The 19,317-nt window shown below is 34.1% G+C and overlaps 1 protein-coding gene across 1 annotated transcript in view; it reads left to right on the top strand.

Moving 5' to 3' along the window:
• SLCO6A1 (solute carrier organic anion transporter family member 6A1) overlaps positions 1-19,317 on the top strand; it is a 102,331-nt gene that overhangs the window by 55,208 nt on the left and 27,806 nt on the right. The window contains exons 8-10 of the mRNA XM_053663664.1: positions 22-166; positions 7,193-7,388; positions 17,561-17,711. Coding sequence (XP_053519639.1) covers positions 22-166; positions 7,193-7,388; positions 17,561-17,711 — 492 coding nt within the window. The remainder of the gene's footprint in view (positions 1-21; positions 167-7,192; positions 7,389-17,560; positions 17,712-19,317) is intronic.

Here is a 19,317-nt window from a genome sequence, read left to right on the forward strand (position 1 = left end):
ATGTAACTTTTTTTATTTCAGATACTGATAAAGAGTCCAATCTTTATATGCTTGTCTCTGACCCAAGCTTCAGAATCTTTACTTATGATTGGAGCTTCTGAAATTTTGCCTAAATATCTAGAAAATCAGTTCATATTAAATCCTCATCAGGCAGCTACAATTTCAGGTAATTTTTATGCTCATTGAACTCATTTGGAAATTTTAATGTAAAGTTTCCTTATATGTATTTATAAAATATTTCAAAAAGGAGAAAGTAGGTCAGTAATAGTATTTGCTCAGATGTTAAATACCTAAATACCCTTTGCTCAAATTTAAAAAATGAACAATCCATCATCATTGCATCAACACTTTAAAATATAATTTATTGATTATGTTATTACAGTTGCCCCAGTTTTCCCCCCTTTGTCCCTCTGTATCCAGCACCTACCATTCCCTCTAGCAATCCCACTCCCTTAGTTCATCTCCATGGGTCATGCATATAAATTCTTTGGCTTCTCCATCTCCTATACTGTTCTTAATATCCCCTGTCTATTCTGTACCTACCAATTATGCTTCTTAATATTTCCCCCCATTCTCCTTCTTCCCCCTCCCAACTCATAACCCTGAAAATGATCCCCATATCTATGATTCTGTTTCTGTTCTGCTTGTTTGTTCAATTTGACTTTTAGATTCAATTGTTGTTAGTTGTGAATTTATTGCCATTTTAATGTTCACAGTCTTGATCTTCTTCCTTTTCTTAAATTAGTCTCTAACGTTTCACATAATAATGGCTTTCTAATGATCAGCTCTTTTGGCTTTACCTTGTCTGGAAAGCACTTCATCTGCCTTTCTGGTCCCAATGATACTTTTGCTGGGTAGAGTAATCTAGGTTTTAGGTCCTTGCTTTTTATCGCTTTGAATATTTCTTTCCAGTCCCTTCTTGCCTGCAAAGTTTCTTTTGAGAAATCAGCTGATAGTCCTATGGGAACCACTTTGTAGGTGGCTATCTGCTTTTCTCTTACTGCTTTTATGTTTCTCTCTTTATCTTTAACCTTTGGCATTTTAATTATGATGTGTCTTGGTGCGGTCCTCCTTGGGTTCATCTTGTTTGGGACTGTATGTGCTTCTTGAACTTGTGTTTCTGTTTCCTTCACCAAATTAAGAAGTTTTCTTTCATTATTTTTTCAAAAATATTTCAATTTCTTGCCCTTTCTCTTCTTCCCTATGATTCGAATGTTGGTGTGTTTGAAGTTGTCCTAGAGGCTCCTTAGCCTATCCTAGGATTTTAAATTCTTTTTTCTACTTGTTGTTCTGATTTAATGCTTTTTCTTTCTGTGTTACAAATTGTTGATTTTATTCTCAACTTCATCCCCTCCACTGTTGGTTCCCTATAAATTTTTCTTTATTTCACTTAGTGTAATCTTCATTTCTGCCTGATTCTTTTCAATGCTGTTGAAGTACCCGAATGAGTTCCTTGAGCATCTTTGTAACTAGTATTTTTAACTCTGTATGTGATAGATTGCTTATGTCCTTTTTGTGTAGTTCTTTTTCCAGAGTTTTGTTTTGTTCTTTCATATGGGCCATATTTCTTTGTCTCTTCATTTTGACAACCTTCCTGTGTTTGTTTCTGTGTATCAAGCAGTGCTTCTTTGACACTCTGTCTGAATAGCATGGTGTATTGTAGAAAAGCTCATTAGTAAGTTAGATGGGGCAGAGCCTTAGGTCATTCACAGGGCAGGGCAACCAGTGTTGCCATTCTGTGTCTCTCAGTGTAGGAGGGCTCAGAAAAGGACTATGGCTGCTGCCTAGCCTCTAGAGTTTTGTCCAGGAGGAAGCTGTCTCCTGACACTTGCCGTGATGCCAGTCACTTCAGTTTCTCCCTCCATGCCACTGGTGCCTTTACACCTGCCGCCCTGATGCTAGAACCCAGAGGGAGTGAGTCTGTGTAAGTCCTAAGTCTGTTGTGAGTCCTTTAAATAGAGTAGTAATTATGTGTCTATAAATAAAATTTGTCAGATTGAGGAGAAAAATCTACTATATTACTTATAAGAGGTACACCTTAAATGTAAAGACATGAAAAGGTTGAAAGTCAAAAGATGAATAAAATTGTATTATATGAACACTAACCAAATTATATTAGTATATAATACACTAACCAAATTATATTATATGAACACTAACACTAAGCGATAAAAAACAAAAGGTGGTGTAACTATAGTAATTTTTTTAAGTTTTATTGTTGTTCAAGTACAGTTGAGTGCATTTCCCCTCCACCAAGCCCCCCATCCTAGCCATCCTCACTTTTCTCCCCTGATTCCACCCCCTTCAGGTTTGTCCATGTGTCCTTTATAGTTGTTCCTGAAACCCCTCCCCCCTTTCCTGCTATTGTCCCCTCCCACTTCCTGTCTGGTTACTGTTAGATTGTTCATAGTTTCAATGACTCTGGTTATATTTTGCTTGCTTATTTCTTTTGTTGATTACATTCTACGTGCAGGTGAGATCATATGGTATTTGTCCCTCACCACCTGGCTTATTTCACTTAGTATAATGTTCCTTAGTTCCATCCATGTTGTTGCAAAGGGTAGGAGCTCCTTCTTTCTTTCTGCTGCATAGTATAAAAGTCCTAGAGGAAAATGTAGGCAGGAAAATCTCAGATATTCCACATAGCAATATTCTCACTGATATGTCTCCTAGAGCGAGGGACATAAAGAATAAACAAATGGGATGTTATCAAAATAAAAAAAAACTTCTGCCTTGGTAAAGAAACAGCATTAAAATGAAAAGAGAATAATGTATGTGAAAACATATTTACTGATGATACCACAGACAAGGGCTTGGTCTCTGAGAAAAACTATAGTAATTTTAAATACAGTATTCTTCAAAGCAAGAGGCATTACTTAGTAAAAAAGAAAGCATTTATTATCTAAGAAGAGTCAACTAGTGAGGTAGGTAATATAGTTAAGCATGTGTATGCCCTCAACAATATGATTTTAAATTGCATAAAGTAAAAATTGAGTTAATTAGATATTAGTGATATTAGATCACTTAGATATCTCTATGAAAAATAAATAAATCTTGACCTCTTCTTCACTACATATACAAATACAAATTCTGGATGGATTGTAGATCTAAATGTGAATGATGAAATAATACAATTTTTCAGAATAAGGTATAGGAAAAGATCTTCATAGCCTCAGAAAAGACAAAGATTTTTTAAATAGGACATAAATCATATAATTCTAAAGAAAAATAAGTGGTTTTACATTAAAATTAAGAATTCCTGCTCATAAGTGTCAGCATAAAGAGTGAAAATGCAAACATAATCTTTTTGTAGAAATAATCTACAAAAGATTTATGTGCAAATGTATAAAAATATTTGACAATAATAAAAGGGTAAATAATCCAATAAAAGTAGACAAAAGGCTTGAACAGGCATTCTATAAAATATGCTGTCAGTTGGCCAGTATTCATATCAAAATGTGCTCACCTTCAGTGGTTTTCAGAGAAATGCCACACTGTAATACTATTATTGCCCATTCACCAGAATGGCTAAGATAAAAAAAGAAATAGATGTTGGCATGAATGAGGTATTGGCATTTTTTCTACTACTTGTGAGAGTGAAAATTGGTTTACCATTTTATAATCTGTTTGGCAGTATCATAAAAATCTAAATACATACATATCCCCTAACTCAGAAATTTTATTCCTGGTCACATACCCGACATACATTCCTCTCTTCAGAATATGGCCAACAGAAATGCACATCAATTTTAAATTTAAAAATAGCACAATTCACAAGATCACAGTGAATAAATAAGTTGTGGTGTATGCATATACATTTCTATTCAGCAATGATAGGACATGACCTATTGTTATATACAAAAATATGGGTGAATTTTTCAAGCATGATGTCAAATGAAAGAAGCCATAATGTATGCATAGTTTGAGGCCCATATTTTATAAGATTCTGTAAGTCCATGAAAGAGCCTGTGGATCTTTTGGTAATGTTCAATATTTGACCCAGTGGTGGTTACATATGTTATGTTCCCTTTGAAAATTCATCAATATGTACAATTTTGATCTGTGTACTTTTTGCTACACCAATAAAAATATTTATTAAGATAAAATTGATTGAAAGTTTTGCACACGGCAGTTAAATTTTCAACTGGTTTCCTTTTAGGGTGGTCTTTCAAGGACCCAGGTTTACTTATTGAAACCCCAGGATCCAGTATTTTCTTATTGCTTAGGGCAGTGATTTTCACCTTTCTCATCTCATGGGACACATAAATTCATTACTAAAATTCTGTGGCAGACTAAAACATATATTAATATTTTTGCCAATCTGACCAAAAAAAGTAGGTATGATTTTGATTCATTCACACTTGACGGCTGTTGTTGTGTTGGCTGTTATCATTGTTTTTTTTTAATTTGACAGTCTAAGGGAAAAGAGGTCAGTGCCCCTGACTAAATAGTCAGGTATTGCATGTTTTAAAAATCATTGTGGTGCAGCAGTGTGCCTCAGCATACTGATTGAAAATCGCTGGCCTAGGGCAGTAAGCCTGACAGCCAGTGGTTTACTTACCTGAGTTGGGTTCTCAGTTTTCTGCCCAGAGATGCAGTTGGCTTCCCCAAATCTACAGTTCTCAAGTTCAAATTGAATAAGTCTAGGCTATTCTTCTTGGTCAATCATATGGCAGGTAGGTGAGCATAGGAATTTGGAGGATCAAACATTCTATATAGACTGCCATCCAATCCTCGGTCTCACTGCTTCATTGGTATCTACTGCCTTTAACTTCCGTGAATCTCGGGTGAAATGTGGTTTGCCTCTTTTTGGTTTCCTTGCCAGCAGGCTTATTCCTTATCCTCTGAAGCCTCTTCATTCAGTTCCAATTCTCAGAATTTTCTGGATAAATATTGCCCCCTGTACTTTTTTGCTTCCTAATAAATAAATTTGTCTGTAAATGTCTGCCTTTTAACAAGCATTTATGTAGTGTTTACTCTCTGACTAGATGCTGCTCTAAGCACTTAAATATTAACTCATTTAATTCTCCTAACAACCTTATGATGAAAGTATCATAATTTATAGATTTTCTTTAGTAGCATGTCATACATTTAGATATAATTTTATTATTGCTCAGTTATAACTATTTTTAATTTTCATCATCATATTTTTATTTTATCCATGAATTATTGAGAAGAGATTTTTAGTTGCTAAATAAATGTTTTTGTTTATCTTTTAAAGTAACATTGTTCAAATCAATCAATATTTTTAATATCTTTAATAGTGTTACAAGCTGTCTGCTTTGAGGAAGCTGAGTTAAAATACTACTTTGTTTATAAATTTTTAATTTTCTTGAAATCTGGGTGGTTAAGAAATTTATTTTATGCAATGTTATGATCTATTTTCATTATACATATTTTTCACTACTTTGGTTACAAACGTTGCTTTTAAAAATATCAAACTCAATAAAGTGTTTTTAATAGTTTAATTTTATTTATTTAGTATTGTGAATTTTAATTTAAGTAATTTTAACTTATTTGTATTTTTTATTACCCTTCTATTTTTCTTTTTTTATTTCTTATTATCTTTTCTGCTCTCAATGGCCTTATTTTTTTATTCATTATCCTGTTTGGTTTAGGATATTTTAACTCCCCACCGACAGCTCACAAACCCTACTTTTCAGGAGTGTGTGTGTGTATGTGCATATGTGTTTGGTCTAGGTTATTAATTTTAGCTTTTAAAAATTAGCTATAATTAAAATTGTTTTGCAAGCAACATGCTTTTTGGCAGCTCTTATAATTTTTTGCTTTAGTCTTGATGTTATGAATTTCCCTAGCTTATTTCTTTATGTGCAAGATGGATGTAATTATTTAGTTTGTACTCCTCAGTAGTTAAAATGTACTTTTATTCCCAGGACTAATACTTTTTAAGTCATGGAACAATCCTCATTCTCAGTTATAGTTTTTCAAATATTGTTTTTCTGGTATACCTGTCATTGTATTTCTCAGAACTGCTGTAAACCATGTTGTGGAGCTTCTTATCCTCTTATCACTGTGTTTTAAAAGAAAGTTTATTTTTCAAATTGTTTTATGTTTACAGAAAAAAAATTGAAGATAATGCTAGAGTTTCTATATATGTACCCCCAGATTTCATTTTCTAAAGGTCTTACATTAGCATGATAGAATGGTTAGGATTACTGAACCAATATCGCTTTTTTCTAAATTACATACTGGATGAATAACACAATGCCTTCTTCCAATTTATTAACTCAGTTTTTAGATGTCTTTAGTCTGGAATTTGAGTTTTCTTTTTAACAGTTATAAATTTAAGTATCTAGGTCTTTTATTTGTTCTTTTCTTAATCCATCTGCTCTTATTTTTCATTACTTCTCTTATTACTTTATTTTTTACTTTATGGAAGTTGCATTGTCATTAATCTTTTTGAGCATTCTAAAATTATTTACAATGTGTCAGAAAATTTTATGACATAAATTGAATCTGGTGTTAATAAGATTTTTATTTGTTTTTGCCTTATATTTCTCCTCCTATTTTCCCATTTAAATCTACCATTTCTATATGTTTGGGGCAGAGGGGATTGCTATCTTCATCTGATTGATTATTTTCTAATTATATTTCTTCCTCTCCTCCTCCTCCTCTTTTTCTTTCTTATGTTTACTTCTTTGTAATCCCTTAGACTTCATAGAAAAGAAAACCTCATCTCCTAATCGCTATTCTATGAGTCCTGCTTTGTTGTGAGATTGTTGATGTTGTGCGTACATTCACAGAATCAGTGAGTGACTTGGTAACCCATCTCCATGTATTCTTGTCACTATGGGAATGTTTCTAGCTATAAATCATTAATCCAGGCAGATATCCATTAACAGCACTCAGTAAAACAATTCTCATCTTCTAGTTCATATGGATTAAGTTTTAGGTTTACCTTAGATGTCATTACCACATAAAGGCAAAATTTAGCAGCTCTGCCCTAAAGTCCATTAGGCTGACAGTGTCAACCCCACTCAAATTAGTATTAATTGTAAGGTTTAGATTTGTTGAGTTGTTTATCATGGCTTCAAATTCTCTCTCTGTCTTTTTATTTAAATCTATGTTTGCTATATGTTTAGAACAGAGGGGATTGCATCAACGTATGAATTTTCTGTACTCTCTTTAGTTGATTGTTTTTAATTGTGTCTTCTCTTCTCCATTTTTTAAGGACTTGTTCTAATTCCAGGAGCTGCAATTGGAGAGATGCTGGGAGGTGTCATTGTTTCCAAGTTACATATGTATTGTAAAGGCTATATGAGATTTGTAATGGTTACATCTGCTATATCACTTGTACTGGTTTTATTTTCATTTTTTGTACACTGTAATTCCATACCATTTGCTGGAATCAATGAAGATTATGGTGGGTAAATAGAATTTTATATATTATATATTTACTTCCAAACTCAACAATGTATTTCATAGTCAATTAATGATTATCCAGTAACTTCTATATCTTTATCATTCTTGGAATTGTGGAACACAGAAATATAAAGCACAGTTTCATCTTTCACATTAAGGACAGAAATATAATAATGATGGCTTCTATATGATTGCTTATGCATTCACAAAGAACTGAAGAAAAAAACATATTGAAATGACTAGAAGCAGAATTCTGTACTAAAAGTGGCTAGCAACGTGGAAACAGTACTGTCTGTACAAAGCGAGTCTTACTTTGTGTTCCTGAATTGGTATGTCTGCCTTCTTAAAGACATCAAAGAATGGAACTGAAGTACATGTGAAAGTATGCATGAGTAATGTCTCCTTTAAGCTAAAAATGCAAAATTCAAAGAACTGGGCAGAGATTGACATTAGATACAGGGGAACAGACCTGGAATTGGAAACCAACAGACTGAATGAGTAAAACCAGTAAAGAAATTCCACTTCCTGCTACAATGGAGTAACTTATGGCGGATCAACACTCCCACTGAGAATAACTAGAAAAGCTGAGTAGAGCTTTAAAAGATTTATTTAAAGGCTGCTCAGATAACTAGGAATCTAAAAGCCAAAGTCCGGAGAAAGGCACATTTTTGAGAGGAGAAGCAACTTTCTGCTGCTTCTCCCTGCCCCCAACCCCTGCCATGTCGTCCAACTGAGGATATTTGCTAATTCTGTACATTGGCAAGAAACTGAGAGTCTGGACAAAAGATTTGGGAGAAAGCACTAGTAAGATGAGAAGAAACCAAGATAAATTTTTGACAGACCTATGAGAAAAATTAGAGAAGGGGGCAGGGCATAAATATCAGAGAAAGAGGTAGGCAAATGAGATAATGCTCTGTTGGGTTTTCACTCAATACACGTGCTGAATTAGGAAGCTGAGAGGCAGAAATCAAGCAGAGTCTTGTAAAAGCAGAGAAAATGTTCAGTAGTATTATGATGGCCTTTACATAAGAGGTTAATGTCCTGGGAGGTTAGAATGTACTAGGGAGAGGAACTTGGGACTTAAATTCTCAATATATTTGAAAGGCTAAGACTTAGAGTTAGGGCCTTTCTAAACCACTATTGCCTAGTCAGGAGTTAATTCTGTCATAAGTTGGGTTGATGTGATCAGCCAGCACTCTATCTAGCAGCAGAAAGAGACACCCTGCATTCAGAACAAAAGATAGTATACAGAGCTGTAAACTGGCTTAGGCAAATATTTGCATTAAAAAAATTACTAGGCAAGCCAAGGGCATGGCCAAAAAGCTATGGGACAAAACAGACAATAGAATAGATCCACAGGGGATCCAGATATTGAATAGCATGGGTTTGAACTCGTGGGTTGACTATGTTTTTCTCAATAAATACACAGCAGTCTGTGTCCCTGGGTTTCACATCTGCAGATTTCCACCCATGAATGGAAAATAGTATTTTTGACCCACATTTGGGAATCCCCATATACAACTGATCAACTTAAGTTACACATAGATTTTCAACTGCGTGTGGGTTGGAGCCCCTAACCACCCCACCCTGTGTTGTTCAAGGGTGAACTGTGTGTATGCATATTAGGTACGTACACAGTTGTGCTATATGTATCTATACTGGTCTATTTACCTATAGTGCTGCATGTTTTTGTATGGTCTGCAAACTAAAGAGTGGTTTTAATATTAGTATGGGCTGTGAAAAACAATAAAGCACTTCTAGTTTCTACTCTGACAAGCAAAGAGCATATAAATTGTTACTTCTCGCAGCAAGAAAAAAGTTGAACAAATTACAGATTAATAACTCTCCTTAGATTCTTCAGAGACTTGAGATCACAGGGGAAACTGCTGCCCCCCAAACTGGAGAGATAGATAAACAGAGGCAATTTCAGTTTACTGGGAGCAGAAGACGTCAGTGCTGACCATTAGACAGTATTTGAATATTTTTGGATGTGGAGCGTGGACTAACTGGAGAGGTAATAACTCTGGGCCATGCAGTCTTAGGAAGAAACCCTCTCCACTTTAAGGGCTCTTACATTTAGGTGCCCTGCCCAGGTTCTCACAAAAAGAAAAATCCTCCTGGGTTTTGGAACCGGGGGAGAGGGAAAATAACTATTTTGAAATATGCCCAAGAGACGTCTGTTCCATGTAACAAAACCCTGCTTTTTAGGGAAACAACAAGAGTTTCCTGTACAAAACTTTAAAACAGAGGGCAATTAGACAAGTGGATCTTTCTCTAACCTTCCTGTCTCACGTGAAGGAAAGTAAAAAAGAAAACCTAAGCAAAACTTATGAAGGCCACAGTCTAGAGACTCAGGCCCATGAAAACACCTGAGATTTAATCATAAGATTATAGAATGCTTCCTCCCTTCAATACCACTGCCATTAACATGTATTGTATAATGACAGGTAATTACAACTGAAAGAGCTACAAGACACACTCTGTTTAATAAAGAGTTTCTAAGGAAACCTAAAAACAATAGGAAAGAAAAAATGGGGAATACCACAGGAAATTGAGGCCTCTGATACCTACAATTACAACAAACTTTAATCACAGCCTAATTCCTAGACAGGTAATCAAAAAAACCTTACAAAGAAAAGGCCTATCTGCCCGATTTCTTATTACCTGATACACTCATTAGAGCCTCACAAGACATTCTAAGAGGCAAGAAAAAGCACAGCCTGAAAAGACAAAACAGGTATCAGAACCAAGTCAGATATAGCAGGTATTTTGGAATGATGAGACTGAGCACAACTATGATTAAAATGCTAAGGGCTCTAATAGAAAAAGTAAGCAGAGAAATGGAAACTCTAAGAAAAAAATCAAAGTAAATTCTAGAAAGCAAAACCACGAAATACTGTAATACGCATGAATAGTTCCTTTCTTGGGCTCATCAGCAGACAGGACAGGATTGGGAGGACTATAGTGACTTTGAAGATACATCAATAGAAACTTCTCCAGCTGAAAAAGAGAATAAAATAATTTAAAAAACTGGAACACAATATCCAGGAACTATGCAGCCATTTCAAGGGTTTAACAAATGTGTAAAGAAAACACCAGAAGAAGAAGGAAAGAAAGGAACAGAAGAAATAAGTGAATAGTGGCTGAGAATGTTCCAAAATCAATGATGAATACCAGGCCGCAAATCCTAGAAGATTAGGAAACACCAAAAAGTATAAATGTCAAAATAATCTATACCTAGGCACATCATATGTTAACTTCAGAATCAAAAAACAAAGGCAGGGTCTTGAAAGAAGACAGAAGAAATAAAAACTTGCCAATAGAGGATCAAGGATAATTTATAACAGACTTCACAGATCACGCAAGCAAGAAGAAAGTGGAATAAAATTATTAAAGGTTGAGGGGGGATTTCCCCTCAAACTTTAATCCTCAACTTAGGATGCTGTATGCAATGAAACTATTCTTCAGAAATGCAGGAGAAATAAAAATATTCTCAGGCAAACAAAAAATAAGGGAATCGTCACCAGAAAACCTGCCATGCAAGAAACATTTAAAGAAGTTCCTCAGAAAAAAAGAAAAATGATGTAAGTCAGAAATTTGGATCCACATAAAAAAATAAAGAGCAAACAAACATAGAACATTAGAGATTCATGAAGGTAAAAATACAATCTTTTGTTATTATTTTTAGTTGGTGTAATAGATAACTCTTTATTCAAAGATAACAATAACAATAAGGTGTTTAGTGATGATAGTTCATGGACAGTGAAATGAGGAACAGCCACCTGATGGAAGGGAGGGAGGAGCTGGGAATACTTCAGGGCACCTGCAGTGCCTATAAAATAGAATAGTGTTATCTGAAATAGATTTGTTACTTCTAAATGTATAATGGAAACTCTAGGGAAACCATTCAACTATTTCTTAAGTATGATTGCTGTGCTAATAGAGGAAAAAAGATGGAATCCTATAAAATACTCCATTAAAACCCAAGAAGGCAGAAAAAGAGGGAAAGATGAAAATATGAAAGAAAGCAGGAAAGGATAAAAAACAATTTGATGGCATATAATTGTGCATAATAGTGTCTTATAAACTTTTTCTTTTGTTATCAGTCTCCTCTTTCATTTAATTTCTTTTGTGAGCTTTATTTTTATTGTTGACACTATTACGGATGTCCCCGTTGGCCCTTTGCTCACTTCCACCCATCCTCCCCCCTTTTTTTCTTGGCAAGTCTAGTTAAAGATTTGTATATTTTGTCTACCATTTCAGAAAAACAGCTTTTAGTTTTATCTTTTCTATTTTGTGAAATATAAGTCGCTATTTGATTCATATTCACTCTGGTCTTTATTTCCTTTCTTCTACTAACTTCAGGCTTAGTTTGTTCTTCTTTTTCTAGTTCTTTGAGATGTAAAATTCAGTTGTTTGTCTGAGATCTTTCTTCTTAATGTAAGCACTTATTGCTATGTACTTGTCTCTTAGAATTGCTTCTGCTGCATCCCATAGGTTTTGGAACATTATTTTTCCATTTTTACTTATCTCAAGCTATTTTTTAAAAATTTTTTCTGTGACCCATTGGTTGTTCAGTAGCATGTTGTTTAATTTTCATATATTTGTGAATTTTTAATTTTTTTGTAATGAATTCCTAATTTCATACCATTGTGGTTGGAAAAGATGTTTGATATGATTCCAGTCTTAAATTTATTAAGATTTGTTTTGTGGTCCAACATAATAATCTATACTGGAGACTGTTTCATGTGTACTTGAGAAGGATATATATTTTGCTGTTGTTGGGAGAAATGTCTTATGAATGTTTCCTAAGTCCATCTAGCATAACATAGTTTAAGTTCAATAGTTTTTTTAAATAGACTTCATAAATTTTTATGGATAATTTTATTCATTGCTGAAATTGGAATACTGAATTTTTCTAATATTGTTGTATTGCTATTTATTTATCTCTTAAGGTCTGTTAATATTTGTTTTATGTCTTTAGGTACCCCTGTGTTGACTGCATAAATATTTACAAATGTTATATTTTCTTTGTGGATTGATCCTTTTTCATTATAAAATTACCTCCCTTGTTTCTCATTACAGTCTTTGCCTTCAACTCAATTTCGCCTGGTAAAAGATTAGCTACCTGAACTTTCTTTTGGTTTCTGTTTGCAGGGAGCATCTATTTCCTCCTTTCACTTTCAGTCTTTGTGTGTCCTTACACAGTAAGTGAATCTCTTGTATGCAGCATGTAGATGGGTGCTGGGTTCCCAAAAATATATTCACATATTCCATGTGTTCTGATTGGAGAATTCTGCCCATTTACATTTAAAGTAATTATTGATAGATCTGTACATATTGCCATTTCATCACTTTCTGGCTATTTTGTAGTTTCTGTGTTCTTCTTTTCTTACTCTTCCTTTGTGACTTATTTTCTTATTGGTATAATTTGACTCCCTTCTCCTTATCCTTTCAGAGGAGTCCAACCTTTTGGTGTCTCTGGGCCACACTGGAAGAGGAAGAGTTGTCTTGGGCTGCACATAAGATACATCGAGACACATAATCACAAAAAAAATCTCATAATGTTTTAAGTAAATTCATGAGTTTGTGTTAGGCCTCAGGTTGGCCATCTCTGCTTATATATTTACTTAGGTTTTTGCTTTATGGTTGCCATGAGGCTTACATAAAATGTCTTATTTTTGTATGAGTTTCTTTTTAAGTTGGTAACAAGCTAACTTAAATACATACTAAAGCTAGACCCCCCACATTTTGTTTTTGGTGTTAGTTTACATATTTTACCTTGTACAAGTATAAACATTAACAAATTTTTATAATTCTATTTACTTTAATAACTATTTTATCTAGATGGACCTTATTCATAACTATATCCTCACCTATAATTGTAATAACTAGATTAATTTTATTAATCAGCCAAGCCAGAGCTCTTGATTCTTTTCTCAGACCTTTGTGACTGTGCAAGCCACCTTCTTTGTCTTTAGAGGCTCCCAGTGGTAGCACTTGTAACAAGTGTCAGTGTCCCAAAGGAGAGTATTGCAGTCAGCACCTAGATGCAGATTAATTGGAAGCTGGATCCTTAGGCACTGAGAAGTATGTAGTTATGACCCTTTTATGGAAAAACTGAGAGATGGGCTTTTTTGTTTGCTTCTTCTGTGCTGGGCCAAAGTGTACAGCTATAGGAGGTGCTCCTGTGTTTTTTTTTAATGACTTCTTTGTTTCCAAGCCCTATGGGACTCATGAATGCAAGCCCCATTGGCTATGAGAGTCAGGCCTCTAAATGACCATCCCTTGGGCAGCAGCTGCAAAAGCTGTGGGTACCTTCATCTGTGTAGGCTCCTTCTAGGGAGATAGTGACAATTTAGAGCAGACTTAAGAGAGAAGGCAGAGATGGTGTCTAGTGACTTACTTGGTCTCAGGAGGATTGCAGGCAGCCCCTAGATACCTGCTAAATTAGGAGCCTTACTCGAAGGCAGTATCTTGCAAAGTATGCAAACAGTTCTCTGTCATGGAAATTCTGAGAGATTGGCTATTTTTGCCTGTTACTTCCATGCTAGCTCTGGGGTATATAGCCACAGTGAGTGAACTGTACTTTTCTACATCTTGGGTCTCCTGGCCGGCTTCAGACTTGGCCCTTCCTCGTGTGAGTCTAGTTTTACTAGATGTGAGTTCCAAACGCTGTGCCATGCAGGACGGAAGTTGGGAGCTCCTTCCTAATTATAAACTCTGTGCTAGGGATGGGGTTTACAATGAGAGTGTATCCCAGCGTTTCCTACCTGTTTTAATGTGGGCAATGTGGATATTTTCTCACTTGCCCAATGTGTAAGAGTCACTCAGCTAGTTCCTGGATTTCTTTTAGAGGAAATTTCTCCATGTGTAGTTCTGCATGGGAGATAGTGAGTTCAGGAGACTCCTACGTCAACAATTTGGGTCAGAATGACAGTCTTCTCAGCAAATGATGGTGAAGTAACCGAAAATTTACATGCAAGGAAAAAAAAAGGAAGGAAGGAAGAGTCTAGACACAGAATTTACACCTTTCACGAAAAAAATTAACTCAAAATGGATCATGGACCTAAATATAAAATACAAAACTGTAAAACTTCTCAACAATAACAGAGGATAAAATCTAAGTAACCTTGGATTTGGTGATGACATTTTAAATACAACACCAAAAGAAGATGCATGAAAGAAAAAGAAGTACATTTGACTTTATTTAAAATTAAAAGCTTTCTCTGTGAAAGATACAGTTAATAGAATGAAAAGATAAGCCACAAATTGGGAGAATATACAAGTATATCTGATAGAGGACATATCTAAAATATTCAAAGAACTTTTAAATCTCATTAATTTGCAAACAAATAACCCAACTAAGAATGGCCAAGATATCTGAACAGACATTTCACTAAAGAAGATACACAGATTGTGATAAGCATATGAAAATAGGCTTAGTGTCATATGACATTAGGAGATTTTTAATTAAAACTATGAGATACCATAACATTATCTATCAGAATGGCTAAAATTGTAAAAAATGACAAAACAAAATGCTAGTGACTATGTAGAGCAACAAGCACTCTTATCTACTGCCACTGGGAATATAAAATGATAAGTGACTTTGGTAGTTTCTTAAAAAGCTAACCATAGTCACTATCATTTTGGGAACTAACCACTTAGTTGGAGCTCTCCAAAAAGAGGGGTTGAACAAAGAAAATATCTAAAGAAGTTAAGTCCAGAATTTAAAAATTTCATATAAACTATAAATCTACAGATTTATTAAAAACCTCAGCAAGACTTCACTATAAGAAACAAGAAGAATACCATGGTTTATAATAATCAAATTGCTCAAAATAAGTATAAAGAGAAAAATCTTAAAAGCAGCAAGAGGTGAACAAAATACTTTGTATAACAAGGGCCAAATATAAGGGTAACATAGATTTTTACATCAGAAACAATATAGGTAAAAAGACAGTTAAACAATACTTCTAAAGTACTGAAGAGAAGTCAATCTATAAGTCTATTTTGAGCCAGAATGCCTATAAAAATAGAGGAATAATTTTAGACATAAAAATGTACATGATATACATGATATTGAAGTGCTAAAGGAAGTCTTTCTGCTTGAAATAAAATAATACTAGGTGAAAATAACTACACAAAGCAAAGGAGAGCAAAGGAAATGATTATTGTATAGGTAAATACTTTTATCTTATTTAAATCACTTTATATAATTTTTAAAAACAGTTTAACATGTAATATGAGTTTATATGAAATGCTATAATATGTGTTGGTACATGTAGTTAAAGATGTATAGAGTAAATTTTAAAGCAATCACTAAAATAAAAATGAATCAGAGCTGATAAGCCAACATTAGAGTTAAAATAGCATTTCACAAAAATATCTGTTTAATCTCAAATTAAGCAGAACATAGGAAAAAAACGAAGAGATAAAACTAAAAAGAGGATAGATTCAAAGCCAATCATAATGTTAGTCACATTAAGTATAAATGGTTGTAATATCTCAATAAGGCAGAGAACCTCCAACTTGATTTTTCTAAATAATTAATGCAAGTAGTTCAAAATTAACCAGCGATTATATGAAAGATTTGAATAACATTGCCAACTAGACTAAAGTGACATTTGTTGAACTTTTTCATCTAACAAAGCAAAATATACATTCAAGTGATGAAACACCAAAGTAGATTGCTTTCTGTAAAACAAGACTTAATAAACTGAAACGAATCAAATCACACAATAGAATTAAATTTCTGACCATGGTGAAATTAAATTAGAAATAAATAAATAAGAGATTTCTGGGGAAAAACCTTAAATACTTGGAAACTGAATAACAAACTTCTAAAAAACCTGTGGATCAAAGAATTTTTTAAAAAGGGAATTGGACAGTATTTTGAAATGAAAAAAAAATGAAAAACACAATAAAATTTGTGAAATTCTGCTCAAGTAGTGTTTATGGGATAATGTACAGCATTAAAAGCCTGTATTAAAAAAGAAAAAATAGTGTTAAACCAGTGATATTTGCTTCTACCTTAAGAAATCAGAAACACTAAAGCAGATTGATCCCACAGTAAGTAGAACAAATGAAATTGAGATTGGAACAGAAATCAATGAACTTGAGATAAGAAAAACAATGGAAAAATTTAAAAAAGCACAAGTGATATTTTGAGAAGATTGATAAAATTGCTAAACTTCTAGAGGACAAAATTACTACCATAAGAATTAGAAATCTGATGTGATGTTAGTGTAGATGCTACTAGTATATTTTATTAGATTTTATTTATTTATTATTAGAGAGAAGGGGAAGGAGGGAGAGGGGGAGAGAAACACAAACGTGTAGTTGCCTCTCATACTCCCCCTACTGGGAACCTGGCCCGCAACCTAGGCATGTGCCCTGACTGGAAATCGAACTGGCAACCCTTTGCTTCACAGGACCACACTCAATCCACTGAGCTACACCAGCCAGGGCTCTCAATATCTTTAGTTATTAGGAAAATTCATATTAAAAATCACAACATGAAGTTACTATATCCCTGTTGGAATGTCTAAAATTAAAAAGGCTGACCATACCAACTATTGATGAGAAATGCAGAAAGCAATTGAAACTCTCACACACTGCTGGTGAAATGTGTGATAACACAACCACTATGGAAAACTGACAATTTCTTAAAAAGTTACATGAACACCTATCAGATTATCCAAATGTTCTTCTCCTTAATCTTTACTCAAGAGTATGGAAGCATATGACTGACTATACAAAAACCACTTAAAGATCAGCTGCATGAAAGAAGGCAGATACAGAAAGGGTACATTATGAATTATTTCATTTCACTAAAAGTTATGAAATCCAAACCAATGAATGGTGACAGAAAGTAGATCATCAGATGTCAGGGGGTAGAGGAATTACAAAGTAGCATGAGAAAGCTTTTGGGGGTGATGAGTATGTTTGTTAACATGATTGTGATGATAGTTTCACAAGTGTACACATATATCAAAATTGCAAATGATAAACTTTAAACATGTCTATTATGTATTCATTATACCTTAATAAAGCTGTTAAATTATTTTAATAATATTTTATGAATCTCATTGATATCTTGATTTGTACATTAGTAAATATACTACAATGGCATTATAATTACATTCAATGTCTTTTTTTTTTTTTAATATAGAACAGGGAAGTTGGGAGACCTGACAGCTCCTTGCAATTCTCGTTGTAAATGCTCGACGTTTTATTCTCCTGTGTGTGGAAGAGACAATATTGGATATTTTTCTCCTTGCTTTGCAGGTTGTAAATATTCTAAAGGAGTAAATAATCACAAGGTATAAATATTTTATATTAATGCTTCTTCCTCTCCTATAAGATGTTGAAGTTGTAGATGATGTTTACATTATGGCAGCAATCCAAATAACTTAAAACGGAACATGTGTTATCTGTGTCTGTTCTTTGATGTTTACATGGATCAGGTCTCATTTTAAAATCCCCCTATTTGCTCATTTGGGGGCCATTATCATCAGAATTCCTTATTTCCTGGGGCCTTCTACCAACCTCCAAACAATTTCCCTTTTTTGTCATATACAGCAGTTTACCACTCAGCTATTTTTTGACTCCAGGTTAATTTTCTTGTATCCAAAGTTGCATAAATATGCTGTCAGCTAAATAATGGACTTGTAACCGCAGATTCTCCCTTTTAAGTGGCATAGTGGCATAGAGAATAAAAATTCTCTATTTCGCCCTGGCTGGTGTAGCTCAGTGGATTGAGTGCGGGCTTGTGAACCACACGATCGCGGTTCGATTCCCAGACAGGGCACATGCCTGGGTTGCAGGCCATTTCCCGCAGGGGACTCATGAGAGACTACCATACATTGATATTTCTCTCCTTCTCTCCTTCCCTTCCCCTCTAAAGATAAATAAATAAAATATTTAAAAAATTCTCTATTTCTCTCTCTCTCTCCTCAGGCTAGTTTTTGTAAAGGGAAGAGAGCAACAGAGATGAATATTTCCTGATCCATAGGCACCGTCCCACCTCCCTTAGTTGATAATAAAGTCCTGTGTTGGTTATGCACCTGCATACCAGTATTCTCTTCCCTGTTACACAGACCGTTTCACTACAAGGTATTAGCACATCTGACCAACTTCAGTTCCTTATAGTCAGTCATGGTTCAGTTGTCTATGATTTAATGATATATCTTTAGTTTTTTATCGACTATCAATATAAAAAGGTTGCATACCCTTTAAAAAGTCTTTATTAAATGTTACAATATATATTTAAAATGACATTTAAAATCTTTGAAATATATTACTGGGGAAAGCATTAAATGTAATAGAAAAGCATAATGGACTCCTATACACCAGTTACCTATCTTCAACAATTTATTAACTTACAGAAAATCTTATTTTATACTCCTGCTTACTTCCTTTCCTCTATTTTTGTTTGAAACTAGTAAATGATTATTAAATGCTCACACTGTCACCACAGCATAAAACAGAAATGTTTGACCTTGGAGTTTTGAACCAATATGATATTTAAGAACTAAAACAGACAGCCACTGTGTAGCTCCAACCTCTTTTTTTTTTAGGGGAAATTCCTGAAAGGAATTTTTTTGTTTCTATTTAATAAAAATATTTGTAATTTTCTTATATTTTTCTAAGAAATAATTCATAAAGAAAGTGGTGAGAAAAATTAACAAAGTAATCAAACTATGTGATAACTGTGATATTAAATAAAAATTAAAAGAAGAGTAAAATATTTTTTAAATTTTTTTCTTTATTCTTTTTTAAAAAGATTTTATTTATTTATCTTTAGAAGGGAAGGGAAGGAGAGAGGGAGAGAAATATCAATGTGTGGTTGCCTCTCATGTCCCCTGCTGGGAACTGGCCTGCAACCCTGGCATGTGACTGGGAATTGGACTGCAATCCTTTAGTTCA

This window comes from Artibeus jamaicensis, unplaced genomic scaffold (assembly GCF_021234435.1).
Source record: "Artibeus jamaicensis isolate MK-2021 breed Jamaican fruit bat unplaced genomic scaffold, CSHL_Jam_final contig_3243, whole genome shotgun sequence".
NCBI classification, from domain to species: domain Eukaryota; kingdom Metazoa; phylum Chordata; class Mammalia; order Chiroptera; family Phyllostomidae; genus Artibeus; species Artibeus jamaicensis.